Source organism: Medicago sativa, chromosome 2 (genome assembly GCF_051527215.1).
Source record: "Medicago sativa cultivar Bolivia chromosome 2, Bolivia_mono, whole genome shotgun sequence".
NCBI lineage: Eukaryota > Viridiplantae > Streptophyta > Magnoliopsida > Fabales > Fabaceae > Medicago > Medicago sativa.
Genome location: NC_140750.1, coordinates 38,559,323 through 38,583,913, shown reverse-complemented (window position 1 = coordinate 38,583,913; position 24,591 = coordinate 38,559,323). Strand labels below are relative to the sequence as shown.

The 24,591-nt window shown below is 33.2% G+C and overlaps 2 protein-coding genes and 1 pseudogene across 2 annotated transcripts; 2 read left to right on the top strand and 1 right to left on the bottom strand.

Moving 5' to 3' along the window:
- Positions 1-2,509: 2,509 nt before the first annotated feature.
- LOC146946748 (uncharacterized) lies at positions 2,510-3,518 on the top strand. The gene is made up of 3 exons (XM_085748922.1): positions 2,510-3,065; positions 3,158-3,248; positions 3,333-3,518. Exons 1-3 carry the CDS (start codon positions 2,945-2,947, stop codon positions 3,370-3,372), a joined length of 252 nt encoding a protein of 83 aa, XP_085605048.1. The 5' UTR covers positions 2,510-2,944; the 3' UTR covers positions 3,373-3,518.
- Positions 3,519-6,761: 3,243 nt separating this feature from the next.
- On the top strand, positions 6,762-10,295 carry LOC146946747 (uncharacterized; annotated as a pseudogene).
- A 2,839-nt stretch (positions 10,296-13,134) lies between these two features.
- Positions 13,135-16,035, bottom strand: LOC146946746 (homeobox protein knotted-1-like 4). The gene is made up of 5 exons (XM_085744663.1): positions 15,879-16,035; positions 15,579-15,772; positions 15,264-15,395; positions 13,507-13,643; positions 13,135-13,391 (listed from the first exon to the last, which is right to left on the bottom strand). Exons 1-5 carry the CDS (start codon positions 15,931-15,933, stop codon positions 13,352-13,354), a joined length of 558 nt encoding a protein of 185 aa, XP_085600789.1. The 5' UTR covers positions 15,934-16,035; the 3' UTR covers positions 13,135-13,351.
- Positions 16,036-24,591: the final 8,556 nt, after the last annotated feature.

Sequence of the window (24,591 nt, the reverse complement as noted above, 5' to 3'; positions counted from 1 at the left end):
GCATCTTGTTGTATGTTGTTCGATTGTGTTCGATTCTGTCTGAAGTGAAAAAAATGGTAAGTTTTAACTGTGTTTATCTCATTAGCAAAGCTCAGATCTCACTTTAATCTATGATTTACAACTTAATCAAACAACATGCAAATATTACATGCTTGAGAAGTCAGTTTTTGGTTGAATCTCAAGTTTTTCAAATGTTATCAGTTCTGATTTCTACCGAAACTCATGTTGGTTTTCAGTTTTTTTTTGTTAAAATACAAGCATGTAATGTTTGTAAATCATAGATGTTCGGAAATAGACTATGTAGTCAACAAAAAATACAACCATACTTGCTTAGTTTTAACAAAAAAATGTTATAATACCTTGGTTTTCATTTTTCAAAGTTCTGATATAACAAAGTTCATGTTAAAATACAAGCATGTAATATTTGTTCGATTGTGTTTGTTGTTAGTTTCATGATCTTGGGATTTAAATTTTCTGATTTTCCGCCTAAAATTTGTAAATTTGATTTTCACTTTAATCTTAGATAAAAGTGGTGTTTGTTGTACGTATAGCCATAAAGCTTAGATCTTTACTTTAATCTTTGATTTCAACTAAATGGAACAAATAGAAGAAATTTCATGGTAAAAATTCACTTTTAGCTTAACTAAGTTTTGCTTTTCAGATGTTATAAGCTTTGTTTTCTATTGTAGGACTCTTGGTTTTCAAGTTTTTTTTAAAAATACAAATGGTGTAAAACATAGTACTACTTAAAATGGTGTAAAACACTTAGTGTTATTCATTTTTTTGTGAGAGTTCCCTGTTTTGGTGTAAATATTAACAATACATTTTATTTTAGTTAAGTTTGCATAGATATTTTTGTGTAAATATCAACAATACTTCTTATTGTAGTTAAGTTTGCATAGATATTTTGAATAACCAAGTGTATGTAATGACATTGTAGGCTCATGATGGGATAAACCGCAAGTGCACGGTTATACTGATGTAGTAATAAAAAGATATCGTTCCGACAGGGAGTTATGAATTCAATTAACTTTAAATAATGATTAGAAGAAGATTAAATTATAAAGTTGTGATTTTTAACTAAAAGAAAATAATAAAAATAAAAAGAGCCTTGAGATTATTGGTTCATCATAATGACGAATCCTTCACAAACAAACCCTTAAACTTATAACTTTACGTTAGTCCTAATTTCTAAAGACAAGTTTCTCTTTAGCGAATCAAAGCTTCTCTCGAAGTCAGTGAGTGTGTTCCTCCAACAACCACACCTATTCTCATGGGTGATTGCCTTTGGAATCCTTGAAGCTCGAAACTTTATATGTCTCAAGGTTTGCTAGACTATTCTCATGTTTCACAATCCTTGTCTAAATTCACTTGTTCCAATATTAAAGCTCCGCGTTCGCTTTATGAATTGATATTTGAGATGATGAATTAACAATTATCAAACCCTCCGCGTTAGCTTCCACAGTTTGATAATGGTTAATTCATGTTAAAACGGTGAATTTAGATTAGAAATTAAGGTTACATATAATTAAGGTTTAAGGCTTGGTTTGATTCGGATTACGTCATTAGACTAATCCAACAATCCCAAGACAAAGAAGAGTCTACTCACTAACGTTCATTGTAGACATAGAGAAGAAGAAGAAGAAGAAAATAACAATAAAGTAAATGTGAACTTTTATTCCAAGAACAAAAGATGAATGTTTGTGATGAGAAGCTACTCTATTTATAGTTTACATTCGACTTAAAATCTAAGCAACTACATGGGCTTTTTGGTAAAACTAAAACAGAGTAGCTTAAGTCCTAAGCAAAAGCAGCAAAAGGCAAATTGGGGGTGTGTCAAGCTTCTATTGGTTGGCCTCATATTCTTGTATCAAATCTTCATATTTTGGTGAAGGATCTTCAAATTCTTTGCACAAGATATTTTTGTATGAGATCTTCATATTTTTGGCATGAATTCTTGCACAATATATTTTTATATGAGATCTTTATATTTTTGGCATGAATCAGCTCCAATTCTCCTTTCTTTTGCTCCAAGACTCAATCTTTAGAATATTTGTTCCTGAAATATAATATTTTGCAATTGTAGTCAAATAGTTCAAAAAGGAAATAATATTAAAATAAAATAAATTCAAATATAAATAAAACGAAACTAAATAATATATAAAAACTAGCTAATTAATGACTCATCATCTCAACATGGATAAGAAGATTGTTACGAAACGTCCGTATGACAATATCAAGGATGTCGACTAATCTAAAGATGTCTGGATGTTTGTTGTTAGGGTTGTAGATGTTTGGCCTGTTATAGGAAAATTCAGCCAAGAGCAATTGGATATGGTTGTGGTTGATAAGCAGGTAAGTTACTGCACTTTACGCTTTACATGTCTGCATGTTTATATAAACCTCAAACACTAATCATATATTGTGCAGAATGACATTATCCACATTACGATTCCAAATGAAGAACTGCGTGAATGGAAAGGAATGCTGAAACAGAACAAAACTTATGTGATGATCAACTTTCAGGTCATGAAGAATGATATTTCGTTCAAGGCGTGCACTCACCCCTAAAGACTTGCAGTCACAGGGGCAAACATTATCAAAGCAGTTGATTTTCCTGATATCCCTGTGGCCTCTATCAAATTCAAAGACTTTGCTGAAATATTGGCTAGAAATTACCGGACTGATTTGCTCACAGGTAAGCATTGCTTTTTATTGTACATATAACCATATAGATAACTCCACTTTTTAATTTTTCAATTTCAGATGTCATTGGAGCTTTCCAAGAAGTCACAAATATAAATAGGAATCAAGGCAGAATCAAATCAGTCACTTCCCTTCTTAAGGATATTAGGTTATTTTCATCATTTTAGTTTTTAGGTTGTTTCAACTGCTGATTTATGAAAAACTAACTTTCAAGTATATTTATATACACAGTGGCCACATGATTCATGTCTGTATGTGGGATGATTTGGCAAAACAATTCTTCGATTCTTTCGACAAGGCACATGGTGAAGATACAATCTTCATTGTTGTCAAACATGGAAGGATAAAAGCTGCTCATGGTAAATTGACATATTCTGTCTGCATATATTCTTTTGTCATGCCGTGTAACATTTGTTCATCAACATTCTCATTATTTCTATGTTGGTCGTAGGTATTTACCCATTATGTGTTACCAATACTTGGTCTGGAACACAGCTAATTGTTAATGATGATATTCATGAAATCAAAGACTTCAAAGCCAGGTAGTTCTGAACCAGTTACTGCCCTCCAATTGATTAGTTTAAGTTATAAATCATGAACTCTTATTAACAAGTTTTTTGACACAGATTTGCTGATGTTCAAGCCGATGATTCCAATCCAAGTTAACAACCTTCACAGGTCACCCAAAGTTCTTATCAAACTGAAAATTCTGATATAATGTCTAAGACAAATTTCCTCACTCTTTCTGAGGTCAATCATGTTATGCATGTAAGTAGCTTTGTTTCGAGCCATCAGTTGAATTTCATTAACTATAACAATTGTCATATACTACTGCTTTAATCATGTTAGAATTCACACTTAGAAATTAGTTTTTTTTTCATCTTTTTCAAGGAAACCATATGTGTAACTGTTGCTGAAATCAAAAAGCACAATGCAAACAAGTTTGGATGGACATATGATGGTTGCAAATTTTGTAACCTGTCCGTCAAGACGGATAATGGCAGACTGATGTGTAATAGGAAGCATATCAATGAAAACCCAATAGCAAGGTATTCACTCATTATTTTTTCAACACTATCATTTTTTCAACCCAAGAACAAGGTTCACATTGTTTCCGGCTAATCAAATTTCTTGCAGGTATAGGGTTGAGGTTCAGGTTGTCCACAAAGATGATAAGGCTAAATTTTTGCTATGGGACAGTCATGTTACATCTATTGTTGGAATGTCTGCTGAAGATTTGAAGGAGGAAATGATAAAGGTTAAAATTTTGATTGTCTTATTAATATATTTTGTATTAGATTAACACAAATTACTAATGTACAATTATTTCTAGGCTGGTTATTATCATCCTAAGATGTATCCTCCAGCTCTGGACAAGTTGATTTCCCCAAAAAGGGTTTGGAAAATAAAAGTTATGCCTGGCTCAAATCCCATTCTGTTATCCAATTTAGTGACAATGAGCACCTTCTGAAAAACCTAAAAAAGCAATTTGGATTGGAAGAGGTATATACATACATGAAGTTTTCTCATTACTGTTTTTTATGTTGTTATGCTTCATTCTAATTACTATCTATACACTATTGAGTAGGCGAGTTCTAAGCTTGCAATTGCTGGACCATCTACTGCTGTTGATGATAAGGATGGATCAAATGTGAACACTGCTGCTGATGATTACAATGGAGAAAAAGAGAACACTGTAATTTTTTAATTCTCACTGATTGTACTGTAATACACAATCCAAATTATATAGTTTCATACCGATACATATGTTTAAATTAAGTTCCATGACATTCACTTGCAGCAATCTCTTTACGGTGAGAATGATCCAACTTCTACTTTTGCTTCCCCTCCTCCAAAGAGTCCATTAATGATTGTACGTCAACACTAGTTTTTTAGTCATATTTGTGTCCTTTTTGTAATGTTTTGAAAGTCAAATGCTTGTATACATGGTTAAATCAGCTCAAGATGCATAAAAGAGAAGTCTTGCATAATTTGGAGAAGAATGCAAAAGTTTAGCTAATGGAGAAATCGTGCCACGATGGACCTGAATCGTGGCACGTTTGAAGCGTGGAATTTGCCTGAAGATGCTGGAAAAATCGTGGCACGATGGATGTGTAATGTGCCACGATGGTTGAGTAAATTTGCTACCGCGTAGGATTAATGAGCAAATCGTGCCACAATGGCCTCGAAACGTGGCACAATGGTGGGCTTTCTGAAACCCTAAAATTCTTTCTATAAAAGCCAGAAGCGACCAGAGATTAGTGGTGCGAGATTTTGGAGACCTAAACAGAGCATAGACAACACCAGGAAACCAAAGAACACGCAATGGATCTCACCTAACTCATAGTTGGTTCTAATTTATGTATGTTCACTATTTTCTATGTATTTGTTTGTTTAGTTATGAGTAGCTAAACTCTTAGATTTATCAAGCCATGAGATGAATCGTGTGATCTGTGAGCATGTAATTTGTCAAGAACTTTCTTTAACATCAATGAAAACCTAGTCTTTATTAAGAATTATTTGTGCTTAATGCTTTTCTTATGATTGTTTGTATGACTACTAACCTTAACTTCTTTCAATCGCATTAATTGATCTTAGGAATTAATTGACTACTAACCCTAGCTTTTAAACTTGAAATAGTAATTCTGTTTGGCTTTACATATGAAACTAGAGATAGGAAGTTGCGAGTTATGACTTATGGATTAACGTTTTGACTATGCTTCCGTAGTTATTCAATCGGTTTAAGAGATTAAAAGCTTATAATTTAGGAAAGGGTTTTGAGTCAAGAGATTGATCAAAACCACTTAGTTAATCCGTCGTAAAGCTAGGTTAATTTCTTTGAGAGAGAAGAGAGCCAAATTACTCATAGTGAGCAATAGAGGATTCGAAAGGCTTGATCATCTATTTAAATCCAATTATCAAACCATTTTATTTATTTTGTTTAAGTTTTATGCAACCAAATCCAACTTCCTAGGGCAAGCCATAAATTTACTACATCCATTATTTTAACGAACTTGCTAAGTTGAAATTAACAACGGTCCTCGTGGATTCGATCTTTATTACTACTTCGATAGTTTTTGGTACACTTGCCAAATTTCTATCAACTGTCTCAAGATGAAGTTGACTGGGTTGGTTCTAGCCAAGATGTTGAGGCAACCCAATTGTCATCAACTAAACTGGCCAAACAACCAAAGTTGGAACCAAAATATTAAGCATCGTTTCGCAATTTTTTTTGACTTAACTTGTAACTCCCCCAACTGAACAACTTATCTAATCTCATCTGGCTTCGCCTTTTGAACTTATTTTGTTTTATGTAATATATTTAAGTATGCCACCCAAACTTGATGACTTTGCTCTACTTACTTGACATGCAAGCTATTTTGATCTACTCCTAATTAAGTGCTTCAATCAGAACTATTATGGAGAAATGTTGCTATCAATATAATTGCGAAGTTCTGTTCTATATGATCGATCATTATGGATTTTACCCATTTTACTGATGCATGCATAACGGATTTAAAGAAACTAATACATATATAATGGATTTTCCCCGTTTTAACAGACATTATATACTTTTAATCGATTATGCATCTTATATCAAGGTGAATATTGTTTGACCTTAGAAAAATTAGATTCATAACATCAATTATTGTTAAGAGGACGAATTTTATTAAAACAAAAGGCTGATTAATTAGATCCATTATCAGGACTGTCATGTTAGTATTTTGGTTCAGCTAAAAATAATACCTAAATGTATGCTCAACAAATATAATTATCATTTTATAAATAAAAAATATATGCTAAACAAATATAATTACCAAATCTCAAACCTTTAAATCTATCTAAAGCAAAAGAGGGTCAATCTCAGTCCTGATACCTGTGTTGGCATATATAACATTACCATAGCCTTCTTTCAACAAACACTTATATCCTCACTCTATCAATTTATTATGAATGGTCTTAATATTACATGTTGAGATATATAATTATTTTCCACCATTATTATATGCACAAAGCCATATCCTGATATGACATGATGTTGATGTTTCAAAATTTAGTCCTTCCATATCTTATTTTGACCACAAATTATGCATTGAAAGTAGTTCAACTTTTTCAATTTGCAGACAATATAGGTCTAGGACATCTATAGGCTTTTTCTTTTTAATATAGTATATATCAACATAGATTACTAATTTATAAATAAGTTAGTTTCACTTTTTGAACCATGTGTTGAGAATAGTCTAAGTATGGAAATTGTCTTTTTTTATTGTTATTTTTTAATATTTCTATAGAACCTACTAACATTGGGAGGGAAACTGAAAAGTTAGACATTCATAATTCCCTCTAATATTATTACATTACCTTCTTGACAACTTTTCATAACACGACCTCATTTTTTCTTTGACAGTGTTCCAAGGAAGATTTCAAAAATGGTGGATTCTGATGAAGAGGATCTTCACACATCATCAGGTAACGCAAAGCTGAAAGGAAAAAAAGTTTGTCACTCAAATCCTCCTAAAAAACGTAAATCATTAGCCTCACATTCAACAACTCCATTCAAAGATATCACTAACACAACATTCACCCCACAACCTCCAAGATCTTCAAACATTAGTAACTATCATGGAACTTCTGCAAGCAATACGACTCAACATGTTAACAGACTAAGTCCTGCCAGCAACATATCAAAAACACCATTTGTATCTCTAACTCCTCCTTTAGCTAGGCCAAGTGGTTCTCAAACTCCCAAATTTCAACCAGCTAAGAACTTTTCACATAAAATCACTCCTGCATCTACTCCACATCAAGAACCTAATCAAACTAAAGGTCCCAACCCATTTTATAAACCAAAGCATCATTTTCCAATCAATTCCCCCAAACTATGCTGCAATCAGTCCAAATATACCTCTTAGGCCAAACATAATGTCCACCCCAAGTATGAGAAAAACACCAGACTTTATGTCAAGCACACAATCACAGAATCAAACACCAAATTTCACTCAACCCATATCATCTAACTACTATAATAGAATCCCAAAACGAACATCCACTTCTAATAGGCTAGGGATCAATTTACTTGATAAGTTTGCTATGGCTGATCAAAGTTTACCATTAACTTCCACTGCTGCTGAAGAAAATGTGATCAATGATGACAGCAAAATCTCAATAGATAGTGGAGAGTTTAAGGCATATGGTCCAGCTCATGAGACTGAAAGTGAATCATCTGAGGAAGATGACTTTGAGGGTACTCTTTTCACATATACAAATCAAACTGATGATAAGGGTAATTGTTTGTCTTTATAATCATCATTATTTTTTAGCTTTGCACTGCATTATAGAATCTTTATTTACTTAAGGCCATTTAATTGATAGATAATAACTACATTATTTGAAATAGAATTATGTAGCCACTTCAAACATTATGTTAAAACAGTTTAGTGATGTTTCTAAATATAGGGTATTCTGATCTCGGTGATCCTGTCATGGAGTACCACCAACAATGTGGAGCATGTATGTGGTATCAAAAAAGAAAACAAAAAGCCAGACACAGTGCTAATCCTAGGTTTGGAATGTGTTGTGGTGATGGGAAAATTCAGTTACCTTATTTGAATCAACCACCCACCTTCCTTAAGGAATTATTGTTCAACAACAATTCTTCCAAATCCAAACATTTCCAACAACACATAAGATTGTACAACAATATGTTTGCTTTTAGTTCTCCTGGATTTAAGGTTGACAAAAAGGTCAAAAGAGGTAGAGGCCTTCCTACGATTAGAATTCAAGGACAAGCATGTCATAGGATTGGAAGTATGATGCCAATGCCTGGACGACCACCAAAGGTTGCACAACTATATATATGACATGGAGAACGAGTTACAACACCTTGAAGGATTAAGGTATGAAAATTCTTAGACCCTTTTTATTTATGATAAAGTTATAACTGTATGTGAAGAGTTATCACCAGTTATATCATTGTTTATGCAGCAATTCAAATGAACTTGATAGACAAATGATATCATATTTCCAACAAATGCTTGATTGGCACAATGTCCATGCTAAAGGATTCAGAATGGCATGTGACAGATTATCCCAAGGCAATTCTCAAAATCTGAAGCTAAAACTTATCTCGAAGAGGACCACTGATGGTCGTATTTACAATCAACCAACCGTGTCTGAAGTCGCGGCTCTTATTGTTGGTAATGTTGATTATGCTCCTAAAAGAGATATACAAATGCAAACTCAAAGTGGGGAGCTGCAAAGGATTGATGAGTTTCATCCTGCATATTTGGCATATCAGTATCCATTTTTGTTCCCGTATGGAGAAGATGGCTGCACAGAGATAAAAAAAAAACAGGAAAGAAACCAAAAAGAAGCTTACAATTAGAGAGTGGTTATGTTTTAGATTGCAAACAAGATATTTTGAAGCTATGACTATATTGGTTTCAAGGAGGCTATTTCAACAATTTTTAGTCGATGGTTTCACCATGATGGAAGCTGATAGATTAGCATGGTTGAGAAGGAACAAATCCAACTTAAGAGTTGGTAAGTACAAGAGTATAAATGAGAACCATCATAACAATGATGGTGAGTCCTCTAAACAGGGTAAGAGAGTTGTGCTACCATCCAGCTATGTAGGTAGTCGAAGATATATGGATCAACTATATTTTGATGGAATGGCAATTTCAAGTGTCGTTGGATTTCCGGACTTATTCATCACTTTTACTTGCAATCCTAATTGGCCTGAAATTCAGAGATTTGTTGGTCTTAAACATCTTAAACCACATGATCGTCTGAATATTATTACAAGGTTCTTCAAACTTAAGTTTGATCAGCTACTGAAAGATTTGACCAAGAATCACATACTTGGAAAGGTCATTGCATGTAAGTGTTCTAAATTACTTTTCACTCCAAATTACTTATATTATTATATCTCCATACCATAATGATTCATAATTATGTGATTTACAGACATGTACACAATTGAATTTCAAAAGAGGGGATTACGACATGCACATATTCTGCTTTTCCTCCATCCATCAAGCAAGTATCCTACACCTGATGACATAGACAAAATCATATCTGCTGAGATACCAAGTCCGGATAGACAGCCATAACTATACAAATTGGTGGGAACTCACATGATGCATGGCCCATGTGGTTTGGCAAATAAAAAGTCACCTTGCATGCATAATAAAGACCGTTGTACTAAGTTTTATCCAAAGAAATTTATAGACCACAATATTGTTGATCATGATGGATATCTTGTTTATAGTAGAAGAGACAATGGAGCTCAGATTCAAAAAAATGGAATCGCCTTAGACAATCGGCATGTTGTACCACACAATCCTAAGTTGTTAATGAGATATCAAGCTCATATTAAAATGGAGTGGTGCAACCAATCAAGTTCAATGAAATACCTCTTCAAGTACATTAACAAGGGATATGATCGGATTACTGCTGCTGTTGCATCTGAGAATCCAACAATTCAACCTGCACAAAACAATGAGGATGAAGTCAAAAAGTATCTTGATTGTCGATATGTCTCCCCTAGCGACTACTGTTACAATATGCCAACCAAGTGTGATTGACTATGCAGCCAGCAACAGGGACGTGTTCAGCCATCTTTGAGCCTTTGTATCTTCCAATAAGTGTAACAGTTGTTTTTCACATATCATATTCAACTACTTTTCATTATTTCTTACACACTTCTTTCTCTCCCTTTTTGCTATATATAACTACTGCATTCACTTTCTTTTTCTCATCCAATCTATTTCCTTGCCATGAATTGAGAAACAATGTCTTTCATATCAAGATTGCTAAGAGACAACAACAGAGGTGGTTTTTTAACCGCACATCTTTTGCTTGAAGTAAGCTCATATTTTTTTTTCCTTCTGCTCAACATAAATCTTAAAGTAATTTAGTTTTTAATTTTTATTTTTAATATGTTTTATCTTATTTTAGTTATAAACTCTTTATTTATTTTTTTCATTTTCAAATTGTCCAAACATACTTTATTTTATTTTCCAAATTATTTGCGGATTAGATCCACTTTTTGTTGCAGAATATTTCGATGAACTTGAAGAACAATGGATGCTACAAGATGGTATTGGCAATTGTCATCAAGTTGAATTTAACAAAATCCTCACTACACCAATACTTACTACCAGTTGGCATCAATTTAGAGATTTTTATCTATCACAATGAATCAACTTATGTCTTTCACATATTTTGGTGATAGTGTATTCCAAATCAAAATATTCAATGGTTCTACACCAAAAAATGAATATCCACGTTACCAAAGATTGACTACTTGCATTACTCGAGATCTAACATTTCAACTCCCCAATGCCAATTTAGTTGGGCTAATTTAGTTTCTTCAAAAAAAAAAAAGAGAGAAGATAAAACTATTGCCTTCAGTTCTTGGAAAGAGGTACATTTCAATTATTAACAACCAAATAGAACTTCCTAGTCCTGATTAATATATATGAAGCAATGACACAAGCACGGACACTAAACAGGACATTGATGCTAACACATAGACACCAATAATAGTGTAGGAAAATAGAAGTGATTCAAGGTAGCTACTTATGCCGATGTCATATAGGGTGTGTTTGTTGTCCCTAATGTTTCCATAAAACTTGCGCCAATCGTTGGCGTTCCTTGTGGGATTTATTGCGCATTCTACGCATCAAGCGTTGTATCTGATGTTTTCGACGCAGATGTTGGGCTTGATGTGGTCGCAGGACGTGATGGTTGAGAAGTATTGCAAGGAGGACACGCCATTTTTGGAAGTAGCCTCTTACTTTTTAAGCGCATACAAAACAGAGATCACAAGTTTGAAAGAACAAATTTTCAAGAATGATTTAAACAAAAGCACAAACTGTCCCACTGAGCGTGCTAATTTGTTTACCTTGATTTTTGGTAAACAACCGCAGGTTTAAAATTAATTGCTTACAAGATCAACCAGTAAATCTTTGGGACATATTGTGTTTGTTATTTTCCAGAAAATGATGAATGTTCTTAATATTATTATGAAAATGATGAAGATAACTGTCGAATTTGATGAAATCAAATTCGTCGAAGCTATTCCAGATGAAGGAATGTAAAAATACTCTAAAAGAACAAGTAAATTGCAAAGGAATTTAAAGAAATAAACTTAAATTGCATCGATTGAATGTAAATTGGTACACAAATTCATTTATTTTGACTTGTAACTCGTTTCTCTCTAGATGCGGATAGTTTGAGTGTAAGTTTTTTGTATGGTTGAATTGTGACCCGTGTTTCCTATGAAAAACTAATATTTGTATTAGAAAACTAACTACATATAGACATTAAAACTAACTGCTACTAACGGCTACATACACCTCTTCGATTTGAATTTCAAATAGCATCATTTGAAAGCAACCGTTGTTTGGTTTTATCTGGAACCAATCTTCTTTTCGACGCCTTCTTGTCTGTCGAACTATAAACTTCGAAACAACCAAATCACACTAAGTCCATATTTTCGACTAGATAAGTGAGTCAAACATATTAACTTTTCTTCAAAGTCTAAAGTCAAACTCCATTTACTGCATTTAATATAGTCTGTCGAAAATACAGGCTAACAGCAGGGCCATAGACTAAAATTTATTATGTCTTAATCAAGTATTGGTTCTGAAAAAACAAATTTAAGAGCAATGATTTTCATGAGAAGCTATGTTACAAGTAAGAATCTAAAGGAGTCAGACTCTAGAGGCCATTCAAACTCTGAAGATGGTTCAAACTCTAAAGGTCAGAATCTGGACAACCTAAAAGACAAAGGATATGAAGCCTTGAAGATCAAGTCTGAAATTACTCTGAAGATCATGCATGATGGTTCTGATGATATCAGAAGGTCAATGGATGTCACTTTCAGTGAAGGTACAAAGAAGGACAATCTTGTACGACCACTACTCAACTACCTCCAACATTCCCATGTACATTGAACGAAGCTACAGTTGTGTCTCCATAGGAAAAGAACGATTAATTCCTTATCAAGGAAAGGATTCAAATTCATTCCTTCATAGGACATTAACCAAATCAAGCAACAAATCAATGCTGAATGATCAAGATGCTCAAATGACTCTTTGATGCGCCGACACTCTTCTGAAGTAGATAAAATAGTCAGAAGGAAGGAGAAATTTTAATTGTGACCCTTTCAAAATTAACTTGTAACTTAAATATAAAACATCATATTTTAAAAGGAAACGAAACATCCTCCTATATGTTTATACTATTAAAGGATGTGGGGTTTGTTCATAAAATAGTGTTCCTATATGTTTATACTATTAAAGGATGTGGGGTTTGTTCATAAAATTGTGTATTAAGTAAGAACTTGCAATATTTGTCTTTTACGATCTTATTATACCGTTAGCCTCATATACAACAAAACAAAACTAACTTCCTCTGTAATATAACCAAGTAAATACCATTTCTTAGCAATGGTTGGTATAAACATAAATTTCGATTTAACATTCATATTCCACCACACGAGTTTCATGTTTTTCACGGTAATTATGCTCTTGCCCTATCAAATGTCCCACCATATACTGTTGCATAGAATGAAAATTTTCGATAGATTTTTTCTTTTCCATCTTTGTTTCCTTGTTCGAAACAGGGTGCCGAATCACATGAAACTCTGGTTACTTGTTTCACCTGCACCACTACTATTGAAAAGAAAAAAACAAAAAACAAGAATCAGATTTAGCATCAGCATAATGCTTAAGTAATAAACACGCTGTGAAACAAGAAAAAAGAGTCCATTAGGGAAATAAAACTCACCTCTTGCGTTTGGTTTTGGAGCCAGTGGAAGACGAAGGATTAGTATGCCAATTCCTTTTTCTTTGATTAATGAACCAGTTATTTATTTGCTTTAATTGAAGTCCTGTTTCCTGGACCAACCTAGCCTTGTCTTCTTCCTAGAAGTACATTCACGAGTCTAATATGATAAGCAATCATGGAAGAGGCAAATAATGCGTAGATGAATTCTTAGTTAGCTACGCACATTAATTGGAACATAACATTAATACGTTATTAATTCACCAGTCATGGTTGTCTCCTTGATCATTACTAGTACGGCTAAATAATCAAGTTCTACTAGTATATGCTTATGACTTGACACATTGGGAGACACATATTATTCGAGAGAAAATTACGAGGGTGCAAGACTTTTCTAATTACTCATCACTAGTACATCCTTTTCAAATCACATAAGTTATATTTCGAAAACAAATTTTGTTTTTACCAATTTATAAGTCACTTTACGAATTAAATATTAATAATTTTTGCTTATAAAAAATTATTAATGTTTTTTTTCACATGTTATTAATGTTAATAAATGATAGTTTTATAAAATCACTCATAATTTTCTAGTAAAATTACATTTACCTCCTTTGAGGTTTAACTAAACAACACAAATCCCCTTGTATTTAAGGTAAAAAAACACTTACATCCCCTCAAGTTAACACCGTTTAAGTACGGTTAGGGAGAAAAAACACAATTGTACACTTTGCCTCTTAAGTTCTGATGGTTGTGCCCTAGCTTTTTGCATTTTTTCCAAAAACTCCTTGAATGAGATTATTTAATTTACCTTTATTTGAATTTTCTATGTCACTTTCTTGATTTTATTTTCTTGATATTGAAAATTAAGTAGTGAAGGTTTGTGTCCCATTAGAAAATAGAGGGGTTGTGAGTGACATTTTAACAAATTTCAAGGAAGGTAAGTGTAATTTACTCTAATTTTTTTATATAAAATCAATCACACTTCTTAATACGCATGAAAGTGGCAAAATGATGTACAATTAAAAACAGATGAGTAATTATTCAAATGAATTTCGACATATACTTCCACGGATTTCATTCAACAAAAGCAAACTACCTCACACCCTTGAGAAAAATAGTTCACTTCATTTAATTTTCTTTAAAATACTCTCATGGGAACTTGTTCCATTAATATTAAAAGTATTATTGAAAAATAAATTTGAATGAATGATCACACTAAATATGATAGGGTTAGTTGATTTTTTCCTATATTTGAGATCACAAAATAAGACTTTTTTGTTGTTAGAAGGATGTATAAAATTAGTTTTTTTTATGAATTATTTAAAACTTTGGGACATTTTTATTATTATGGAAGATTTTATATTTTTATACATATATTATCTATCTTGTACCAGTTATTAATATTCCAATATTTCTTTCTATTTTTGATATACTATTTATGAAGATTAAAAAACATGTTAATCTAAATAGATCAATAACGGATAAGGGTATTGGAGGAAAAGATATTACTTCTCCACTCTTTTTAAAAAAATAATCCATAATATTAATAACTAAATAAAATAATTAATATTAGGTTAGTTTCAAAATATACTAATTTTAAGGTATATGTTTTATTCTTAAGAGTAAAAAATATCATATAATTCTAATTTAATTTCAATTTACTCCATAGTTGACATAGGAGAAAAACCAATTTTTATTAATTTTTTTTATAGATATACGAAATGACAATTGTCACGGACATTGATCTTAAAACTTACAGTTGGATAAGGCCATTTAGAGTGTGATTGCCACCAAGCTTTCAAAAGGGAGGTTGTGTCACCTGGGAGCTTTCCCGCTCTTCTCTTCCGTAGAATTTCTTCTCTTATGTCCACAATCTTACTCTTGTAACCCTGCATATTGAAAAAACATTAAATTAATTAACTATGCAAATCAATTCAATTTAAATAATTATGTGATTGATTCTTTCATCTTTGCAAAGACACATGCATGTCACGTATATATAGTATAAAATATATACACCATGGTTGCATTGCATTGCATTGCATATATATGAGAAAGTTATAATGTGCTACCTGTTTAAGCTCGTGCTTCAACTCCTGCCTCACACGTTCCATTAAAGATCTTTCACTTTCAGTAGGAACAAGAGGACCAAAGCTGAGACTATCACCACCATCAAGGCTTCCTTCATATAAGTTTGCATTGCTCTCTGCTTGGTCGTCTTCATCGTCCGACATTGTTGCACCACTCCCTTCACCAGGAGATACACCTGTTCATGCATGCATCATGTACGGCTTTTTATCTTTGCAAATGGTACGTGGATGATTGGAAATTTGAAACAGAGATATCATTACTGATAGTTGAAACTTAATTACCGGTCAAGCTTTGTAGAGACTGCTCCAGCTCCCAACAAGCCATAACAGCTTCCATGGCATGAACACGGACATGTTGTTGTAATTGTTCTTTAAAAGCACAGAGCAGGAGAACATAATGCGTCTACATACTATCCCAATTATAAACTCACACAATATGTGGGACTCTACACTTAAAAAATAAGTGATCAAATTATTATCATATAATGATTCAACGAATTAAAATATATGATTAGATTTTGATAGTGTGAATCAAAAGAACGGAATTACCCACTTAAATTACAACATGAAAGAATCATAGGAATAGATATGTAATAGATTGAAGTACTACCCCACACTCATATGTCATAAATATTTGTTTGTTTTTTTTTTTGAAGGATAAATATTTGTTTGTTTGTAAAAAAGGTTAACGGAATCAGTAAATAAGCTAGATGATGACGTATCCATCAATGCAAAATATCATTAAGAAATCAAAATGAAAACAATTTACTCACAAGTGACAGACACAGTTTTATTCATCTAGGAAGATTCAAAGGTTGAACCAAAAACTAGTTAATGTCACAATATGTGGTTGCCGAACACCAAATATTTGTAGTGACTAGATTATTTTCTGTTTCTTATTTAATAAAGTCATCAATCAACGTTGAAAATGAATCAATTAATGTATAAACAATTAAATTTACCAACTACCATCAATAATTTGCGGGTATATTAATCGTATACGAAGGGGAAAGGTTGATAAAATTAAAGAACTTATAAACCATTAAATTAAGATTCAGGTCGGCAAAAAGAGTAAAAAAATTGATCCTTGGAACAATTGGGGAATAAATATTTATCACAACTTTAATCAAAATGTTCTAAGAAAAAGTAAAGAGAAAACCTCACAGCTGCAGCATCCTAAGTCAGGACAAACTAATTACACTCATTTACTCTATTAATAACTCTCTTTTCCTTATCAGAGTAAAAAAAAATCAGATTCATTTACTAAAAATTCGTACTACTACAGTCCAACATTTTTTTAAAAATAAAATAAAAAGAATGTTACTTTTTCCATTATCCTCTCCTCGTTTACTGTTTTTTAAAGTCTAATCAACAAACTCCGGAAATTCAGGAAAGATCAAAGTTTCACAAAATAAGAGTGAAATAAAAATAAAAAATAAGGAAACAAAAGCACCCAAATCTAGACAAAATTTTAAATAAAAATATTAAAATCACAAAGAAGCTTAATTATTAGAATAGTAAAGAAGTTTAATACTATTGCAGTATTGTTATTGCACATAGTTAGTTAATTAGGTTAAAACGCGACAACAATAAAGAAATAAAGAGAGACATAAATCAAATCATACAAATCCATCATTGAAAAGTTGAATTAGATCCACTTTTTGTTGCAGAATATTTCGATGAACTAGAAGAACAATGGAATGCTACAAGATGGTATTGGCAATTGTCATCAAGTTGAATTTAACAAAATCCTCACTACACCAATACTTACTACCGGTTGGCATCAATTTAGAGATTTTTATCTATCACAATGAATCCACTTATGTCTTTCACATATTTTGGTGATAGTGTATTCCAAATCAAAATATTTGATGGTTCTACACCAAAAAATGAATATCCAGGTTACCATAGATTGACTACTTGCATTACTCGAGATCTAACATTTCAACTCCCCAATGCCAATTTAGTTGGGCTAATTTAGTTTCTTCAAAAAAAAAAAAAGAGTTGATAAAACTATTGTCTTCAGTTCTTGGATAGAGGTACATTTCAATTATTAACAACCAAATAGAATTTCCTAGTCCTGATTAATATATATGAAGCAATGACACAAGCACGGACACTAAACAGGACATTGATGCTAACACATAAACACCAATAATAGTGTAGGAAAATAGAAGTGATTCAAGGTAGCTACTTATGCCGATGTCATATAGGGTGCGTTTGTTGTCCCTAATGTTTCCATAAAACTTGCGCCAATCGTTGGCGTTCCTTGTGGGATTTATTGCGCATTCTATGCATCAAGCGTTGTATCTGACGTTTTCGACGCAGATGTTGGGCTTGATGTGTTGGATTTTTCCCTAATTAAGTTATTTATTTATTTAAATAAATAAGTGGTAATTACCCACTAAGTGCACACAGTGGTAATTATCCATTAATCAGAAAATGGTCTTTATTCTTTCCCTTAAATTCAGTAACTGCCCATTATGAGTGAGTGGGGAGCAGTTTTATTTTGCACGTTCAGTAACTTCTTGATGGCAGAAGTTATATAAAGGAGTGCACTTCATTTGTTTTGGTTCCCTAAGCCTAACATCTCTATTCAGAAGACTTGCACCATCAAAGTGAGATTGTGGAAGGTTTAGAAGAGCCTCAACTTCTTCAAACAAGAGCAATGGCTGGAGGTATGCCTTGATCCTTTAATTTAAGTTTCCGTTGTTTTAAGTAGTTATTTCTTTTGTTTTTATGAAATAACTTACATGTGGTATCAGAGCTTTCTCTATACCTCTGTCTTGCTTTTTGTTTTCTGTATTTGATTCTTGATTTTGGTGTTAAATTGGTCTGAAATCGCAGTTTTAAAATAACGAGTCTGTGAGTAATTTCAACCGGGTCATTAAACCCATCTAGAGGTTGAAGAAGCATAATTATTACTTGCTCAATATGTAGCGTGTCTCATTTGTTTTGAACCGACACAACACTGTGCACACAGACCACTTTTGTTGATTTATTCCTGTCAATTTGAAACTGCTTAGACCAATTCAATTTGCATTGTATTATTTTACTATAAATTACTATGCTACTGTGTTTGTGGGTTAATCTGTTTGCATATGGCAATATAGCATTACTGTATGGTGATTATATAGGCATTTCATACATGGTTCTCCATAGTACAACTAAGCATTACAATTGACATTTATTTGTATTGCATTCTGGGTACTGGAGTTTGTACGATGTTACTAGATTAACCATTCAATTGTTAAACTTATATAGTTGATTTAAATCCTGTTTCATGTTCGGGTTAATTAATGTATAAGCTAATTGCCTATAGTTTTATGCAATTGTGTATTAAGATTAATTGCCTACTGTTCGTGCAATTTTTGTTGAAATTAAATGTCATGTTGATCTATATGATTTTAATTAATTAGGGATTAGCCACAACATCTTTAATTATGCAAAATTGTATATTAAGTTTTAAGATCATGGTTGTGACATTGATGGTAATTAATTATATTGAACATAGTAAATCTTATCCCACAGGAATTTTTGTTATGTTTTGTATAATTAATTAGGATGAAATATCAATTTATATTTTCTAACTTACCCTCAGGAATTAGAAAAAGGAACATAAATTGATAGTTTTGTCATTCGGTTATATGAATCTAATTGAATAAAATTTTAGCCCACAGGTAAATTTTATGTCACTAGGTTCATAGTTTGAAACATGATTTACGTTGGTAAAACATGATATTTATTTAGTAGTCTCAATTTTAATTATAAGCATGTATGTTCAATTTTTTGCAGCTATGCAGCCTATGAATTTTTCTGATTTTAAGTGTGAAATTCCCGAACTAAGGGGTGAAAACTATAAGGTGTGGAAGGAGAGAATTCTTCTTCACTTAGGGTGGATGGATATCGATTATGCTATTCGGAAAGACGAACCACCTGCAGTTACTGAAACTAGCCTTCAGGAAGACGTTGATCTTTATGAAATGTGGGAGCGGTCTAACCGTCTCAGTGTGATGTTCATAAAGACCAACATCTCTGCTAGTATCCGTGGTTGTGTCGATCAGCATGATAATGTCCAAGCATTGCTTAAGGCTATTGATGAACAATTTAAAACATCAGATAAGGCACTTGCTAGCACCCTTATAATGAAGTTTTCATCCATGAAGCTTATCACTGTGAAAGGTGTGCGTGAGCACATCATGCAAATGAGGGACTTAGCAGCACAGCTAAAGACTCTTGAGGTTGATATGTCTGATTCTTTTCTTGTGCACTACATTCTGAACACTCTTCCACCCGAATATGGACCTTTCAAGATTTCTTATAACACACATAAGGACAAATGGTCAATTAATGAACTCCTGACCATGTGTGTTCAAGAAGAAGGAAGGTTGACTATGGAAAAAAGCGAGAGTGTTTTTGTTGCAACTGAAAGAAAGAACATGAATCAAGCGAAACATAAGGGGAAAGGCAAAATACCACCTCAAGGTGGAATTAAGAAAGAATCCAAGTGTTTCTTTTGTAAAAAGAAGGGACACATGAAGAAGGATTGCCCTAAGTTTCAGAAATGGCTTGAAAACAAAGGTAAATCAATCTCACTTGTCTGTTATGAGTCTAATATGGTTAATGTTATTTATAACACATGGTGGATTGATTCTGGTTCTACAATCCATGTTTCGAATACCTTGCAGGGTATGACAAGCCTAAGGAAACCACTTCCAAGTGAGCAAGGCATCTATTCAGGAAGCAAGATGCGTTCTCATGTGGAGGCTGTTGGAACATGCAATTTAGTTTTAAGTAGTGGCTTTGTTTTAAATTTGGAAAAAACTTTCTATGTTCCTAGTTTTTCTAGAAATTTAATTTCCATTTCAAGACTTGTACCTTTGGGATACTCTCTCAATTTTTATGAAACATCTTTCAATTTGTTTTATAAATCTAATTTTGTTGGAAATGGTGTATTATCCGATGGTGTTTTCTCAATTAATTTGCAAAATAATGCCACTAATAATGTTATGCATGTTCACGCTGGAACTAAACGTTGTGTTATAAATGAGGAATCCTCTATTTTGTGGCACCGGAGATTAGGACATATCTCCATTCAGAGAATCAAAAGACTAGTGAATGATGGAGTACTTGGTACTTTAGATTTCACTGATTTTGAAACTTGTGTAAACTGCATTAAGGGAAAGCAGACTAACAAGTATAAGAAAGGTGCAAAGAGGAGTTCTGAAATATTAGAAATCATACATTCAGATATATGTTGTCCAGATATGGACATACCAGGTCCGAAATACTTCATCTCTTTCATTGATGATTACTCACGATATATGCATGTCTACTTGCTTCATAATAAGTATGAAGCATTGGATGCCTTTAAAGTTTTTAAGGCTGAAGTAGAAAAACAATGCGAAAAGCAAATTAAGATCGTGAGAACTGATAGAGGTGGAGAATATTATGGTAGATATACTGAGGATGGACAAGCCATGGGTCCATTTGTGAAGTTTCTTCAAGAAAATGGGATAGTTGCCCAATATACCATGTCTGGTTCTCCAGACCAGAATGGGGTGTCAGAAAGAAGAAACCGAACTTTAATGGACATGGTTAGGAGTATGCGTAGTAACTCCAGACTTCCAAAGTCCTTGTGGACTGAAGCTCTTAAAACGACAGTGTATATATTGAACCGTGTTCCAACCAAGGCTGTCCCAAAGACACCGTTTGAGTTATTTAAAGGTTGGAAACCAAGTTTGCGTCATATACGCGTTTGGGGATGCCCGTCTGAAGTAAGAGTTTACAATCCACAAGAAAAGAAACTAGACCCTAGAACTATAAGTGGGTATTTCATTGGATATGCCGAAAATTCTAAAGGGTATAGGTTCTATTATCCATCTCATAGCACTAGGATTGTGGAATCAAGAAATGCAAAGTTTCTTGAAAATGACTTGATTAGTGGGAGCAATCAATTTCAGGACACTGGTTCTGATAAAAGTCAAATTGATGCTGAACCGTCCACTTCAAGTGACAGATTGATTGTCATTCAGAGTGCCCCTCAAGATCAAATGGGTATTAGACAATCAGTTGTTGAAGTTCCACAAGCGGCCGATAACAATCTAGTAAATAAAGATGTTCAAGAATTTCCAGAAATTGTTGAACAAATGGTTGAGCGACATGATCCTCCGGAAAATGTTGAACCAACATTAAGGAAATCTACTAGAGAGAGAAGGTAAGCTATACCTAGTAACTATGTTGTATATTTACAAGAATCAGACTCTAATATTGGTGCTGAAAATGATCCTGAAACGTTTTCACAAGCCATGAGTTCTAGAGAGTCGAATTTGTGGTATGATGCTATGATAGAAGAGATGAATTCAATGGCATCTAATGGAGTCTGGGATCTTGTCGAGTTGCCTAATGGTTTAAAAGCCATTGGCTGTAAATGGGTCTTTAAGACAAAGAAAGACTCACTAGGCAACATTGAGAGATATAAAGCTAGACTCGTTGCCAAAGGATTTACTCAAAAGGAAGGAATAGATTACAAGGAGACTTTTTCCCCTGTATCTAAGAAGGATTCTCTTCGCATCATCTTAGCATTAGTTGCTTATTTTGACTTAGAACTACATCAAATGGATGTGAAAACTGCATTTTTGAATGGAGATCTAGAAGAAGAGGTTTACATGAAACAACCAGAAGGATTTTCTTCTAGTGGTGATGAGCATTTGGTATGCAAGCTTAAGAAATCCATTTATGGACTCAAACAAGCTTCCCGTCAATGGTATTTAAAATTTCATGATGTCATCTCTTCTTTTGGATTTGTAGAGAACATTATGGATCAATGTATATACCAGAAGGTCAGTGGGAGTAAAATTTGTTTCCTTATTTTGTATGTGGATGATATTTTACTTGCTACCAATGATAAAGGTTTGCTTTATGAGGTGAAACAATTTCTCTCTAAGAGTTTTGATATGAAGGATATGGGTGACGCTTCTTATGTCATTGTCATTAAGATTCAAAGAGACAAAGTTCGTAGAATTTTGGGCTTGTCACAAGAGGCTTATATCAATAAGGTCTTAGAGAGGTTTCGGATGAAAGATTGTTCACCAAGTGTAGCACCTATTGTGAAGGGTGATAGGTTCCATTTGGAACAATACCCGAAGAACGACTTTGAAAGGGAACAAACGCTTAATATTCCATATGCTTTCGCTGTTGGAAGCCTAATGTATGCTCAGGTTTGCACACGGCCTGACATTGCATTTGCTATTGGAATGTTAGGAAGATATCAGAGTAATCCAGGTATGGAACACTGGAAAGCTGCAAAGAAAGTGATGAGGTACCTTAAAGGAACCAAAGACTACATGCTTATGTATAGGAGAACTGAAGATTTAGAGGTCAAAGGTTACTCTGATTCAGACTTTGCTGGTTGCGTTGATTCAAGAAAATCAACATCCGGTTACATTTTTATGTTAGCCGGCGGGGCTGTTTCTTGGAAAAGCGCAAAGCAAACCTTGATCGCCACTTCCACAATGGAAGCTGAGTTCGTATCTTGTTTTGAGGCTACATCACATGGTGTATGGATGAAGAGTTTCATTTCTGGGTTGAAAATTGTGGATTCAATTTCTAGACCACTAAAGATGTATTGTGACAATTCAGCTGCTGTTTTTATGGCTAAGAATAATAAAAGTGGAAGTCGAAGTAAGCATATCGACATTAAGTACTTAGCCATAAGAGAACGCGTTAAAGATCAAACAATTGTTATTGAGCATATTAGCACTGAATTGATGATTGCCGATCCGTTGACTAAAGGCATGCCACCGTCAAAATTTAAGGATCATGTAGAAAGTATGGGACTTGGTTCCAATATCTGATTTTCGTTGTAAGAACGATTTTAGTTTTATGAAACTCTATGTATGATATTTTCTCATATTTGATCTCTAAAGTGTATACATTTGATTTTGAGAAATATCAATTAAGTTTGGAACCAGAATAAACATAAATGATATGAGTTTATTCATTAAGTTATATGATTTGGTTAGAGACATAATACATTGTGATACATAGAAGATAATACTCAATTAAAGAGGACCTGTCGCTATGATCCATGTGTTTTTGTTTCTTATTATTGTAAGTGAAAGAATATGTCGACCAAGTGGGAGAATGTTGGATTTTTCCCTAATTAAGTTATTTATTTATTTAAATAAATAAGTGGTAATTACCCACTAAGTGCACACAGTGGTAATTATCCATTAATCAGAAAATGGTCTTTATTCTTTCCCTTAAATTCAGTAACTGCCCATTATGAGTGAGTGGGGAGCAGTTTTATTTTGCACGTTCAATAACTTCATGATGGCAGAAGTTATATAAAGGAGTGCACTTCATTTGTTTTGGTTCCCTAAGCCTAACATCTCTATTCAGAAGACTTGCACCATCAAAGTGAGATTGTGGAAGGTTTAGAAGAGCCTCAACTTCTTCAAACAAGAGCAATGGCTGGAGGTATGCCTTGATCCTTTAATTTAAGTTTCCGTTGTTTTAAGTAGTTATTTCTTTTGTTCTTTATGAAATAACTTACATGATGTGGTCGCAGGACGTGATGGTTGAGAAGTATTGCAAGGAGGATGCGCCATTTTTGGAAGTAGCCTCTTACTTCTTAAGCGCATACAAAACAAAGATCACAAGTTTGAAAGAACAAATTTTCAAGAATGATTTAAACAAAAGCACAAACTGTCCCACTGGGCGTGCTAATTTGTTTACCTTGGTTTTTGGTAAACAACCGCTGGTTTAAAATTAATTGCTTACAAGATCAACCAGTAAATCTTTGGGACATATTGTGTTTGTTATTTTCCAGAAAATGATGAATGTTTTTAATATTATTATGAAAATGATGAAGATAACTGTCGAATTTGATGAAATCAAATTCGTCGAAGCTATTCCAGATGAAGGAATGTAAAAATACTCTTAAAGAACAAGTAAATTGCAAAGGAATTTAAAGAAATAAACTTAAATTGCA

Excerpts from the sequence above, each read along its gene's own strand:
- LOC146946748 (XM_085748922.1), top strand. The coding sequence starts at position 2,945 with ATGATTCATGTCTGTATGTGGGATGATTTGGCAAAACAATTCTTCGAT. Across the intron at positions 3,066-3,157 it reads AAGGATAAAAGCTGCTCATG|GTATTTACCCATTATGTGTT; the intron begins GTAAATTGACAT and ends TGTTGGTCGTAG. Across the intron at positions 3,249-3,332 it reads ATCAAAGACTTCAAAGCCAG|ATTTGCTGATGTTCAAGCCG; the intron begins GTAGTTCTGAAC and ends TTTTTGACACAG.
- LOC146946746 (XM_085744663.1), bottom strand. The coding sequence starts at position 15,933 with ATGGAAGCTGTTATGGCTTGTTGGGAGCTGGAGCAGTCTCTACAAAGC. Across the intron at positions 15,773-15,878 it reads GTCTCTACAAAGCTTGACCG|GTGTATCTCCTGGTGAAGGG; the intron begins GTAATTAAGTTT and ends ATGCATGAACAG. Across the intron at positions 13,644-15,263 it reads CTAAATGGCCTTATCCAACT|GAAGAAGACAAGGCTAGGTT; the intron begins GTAAGTTTTAAG and ends ATGTACTTCTAG.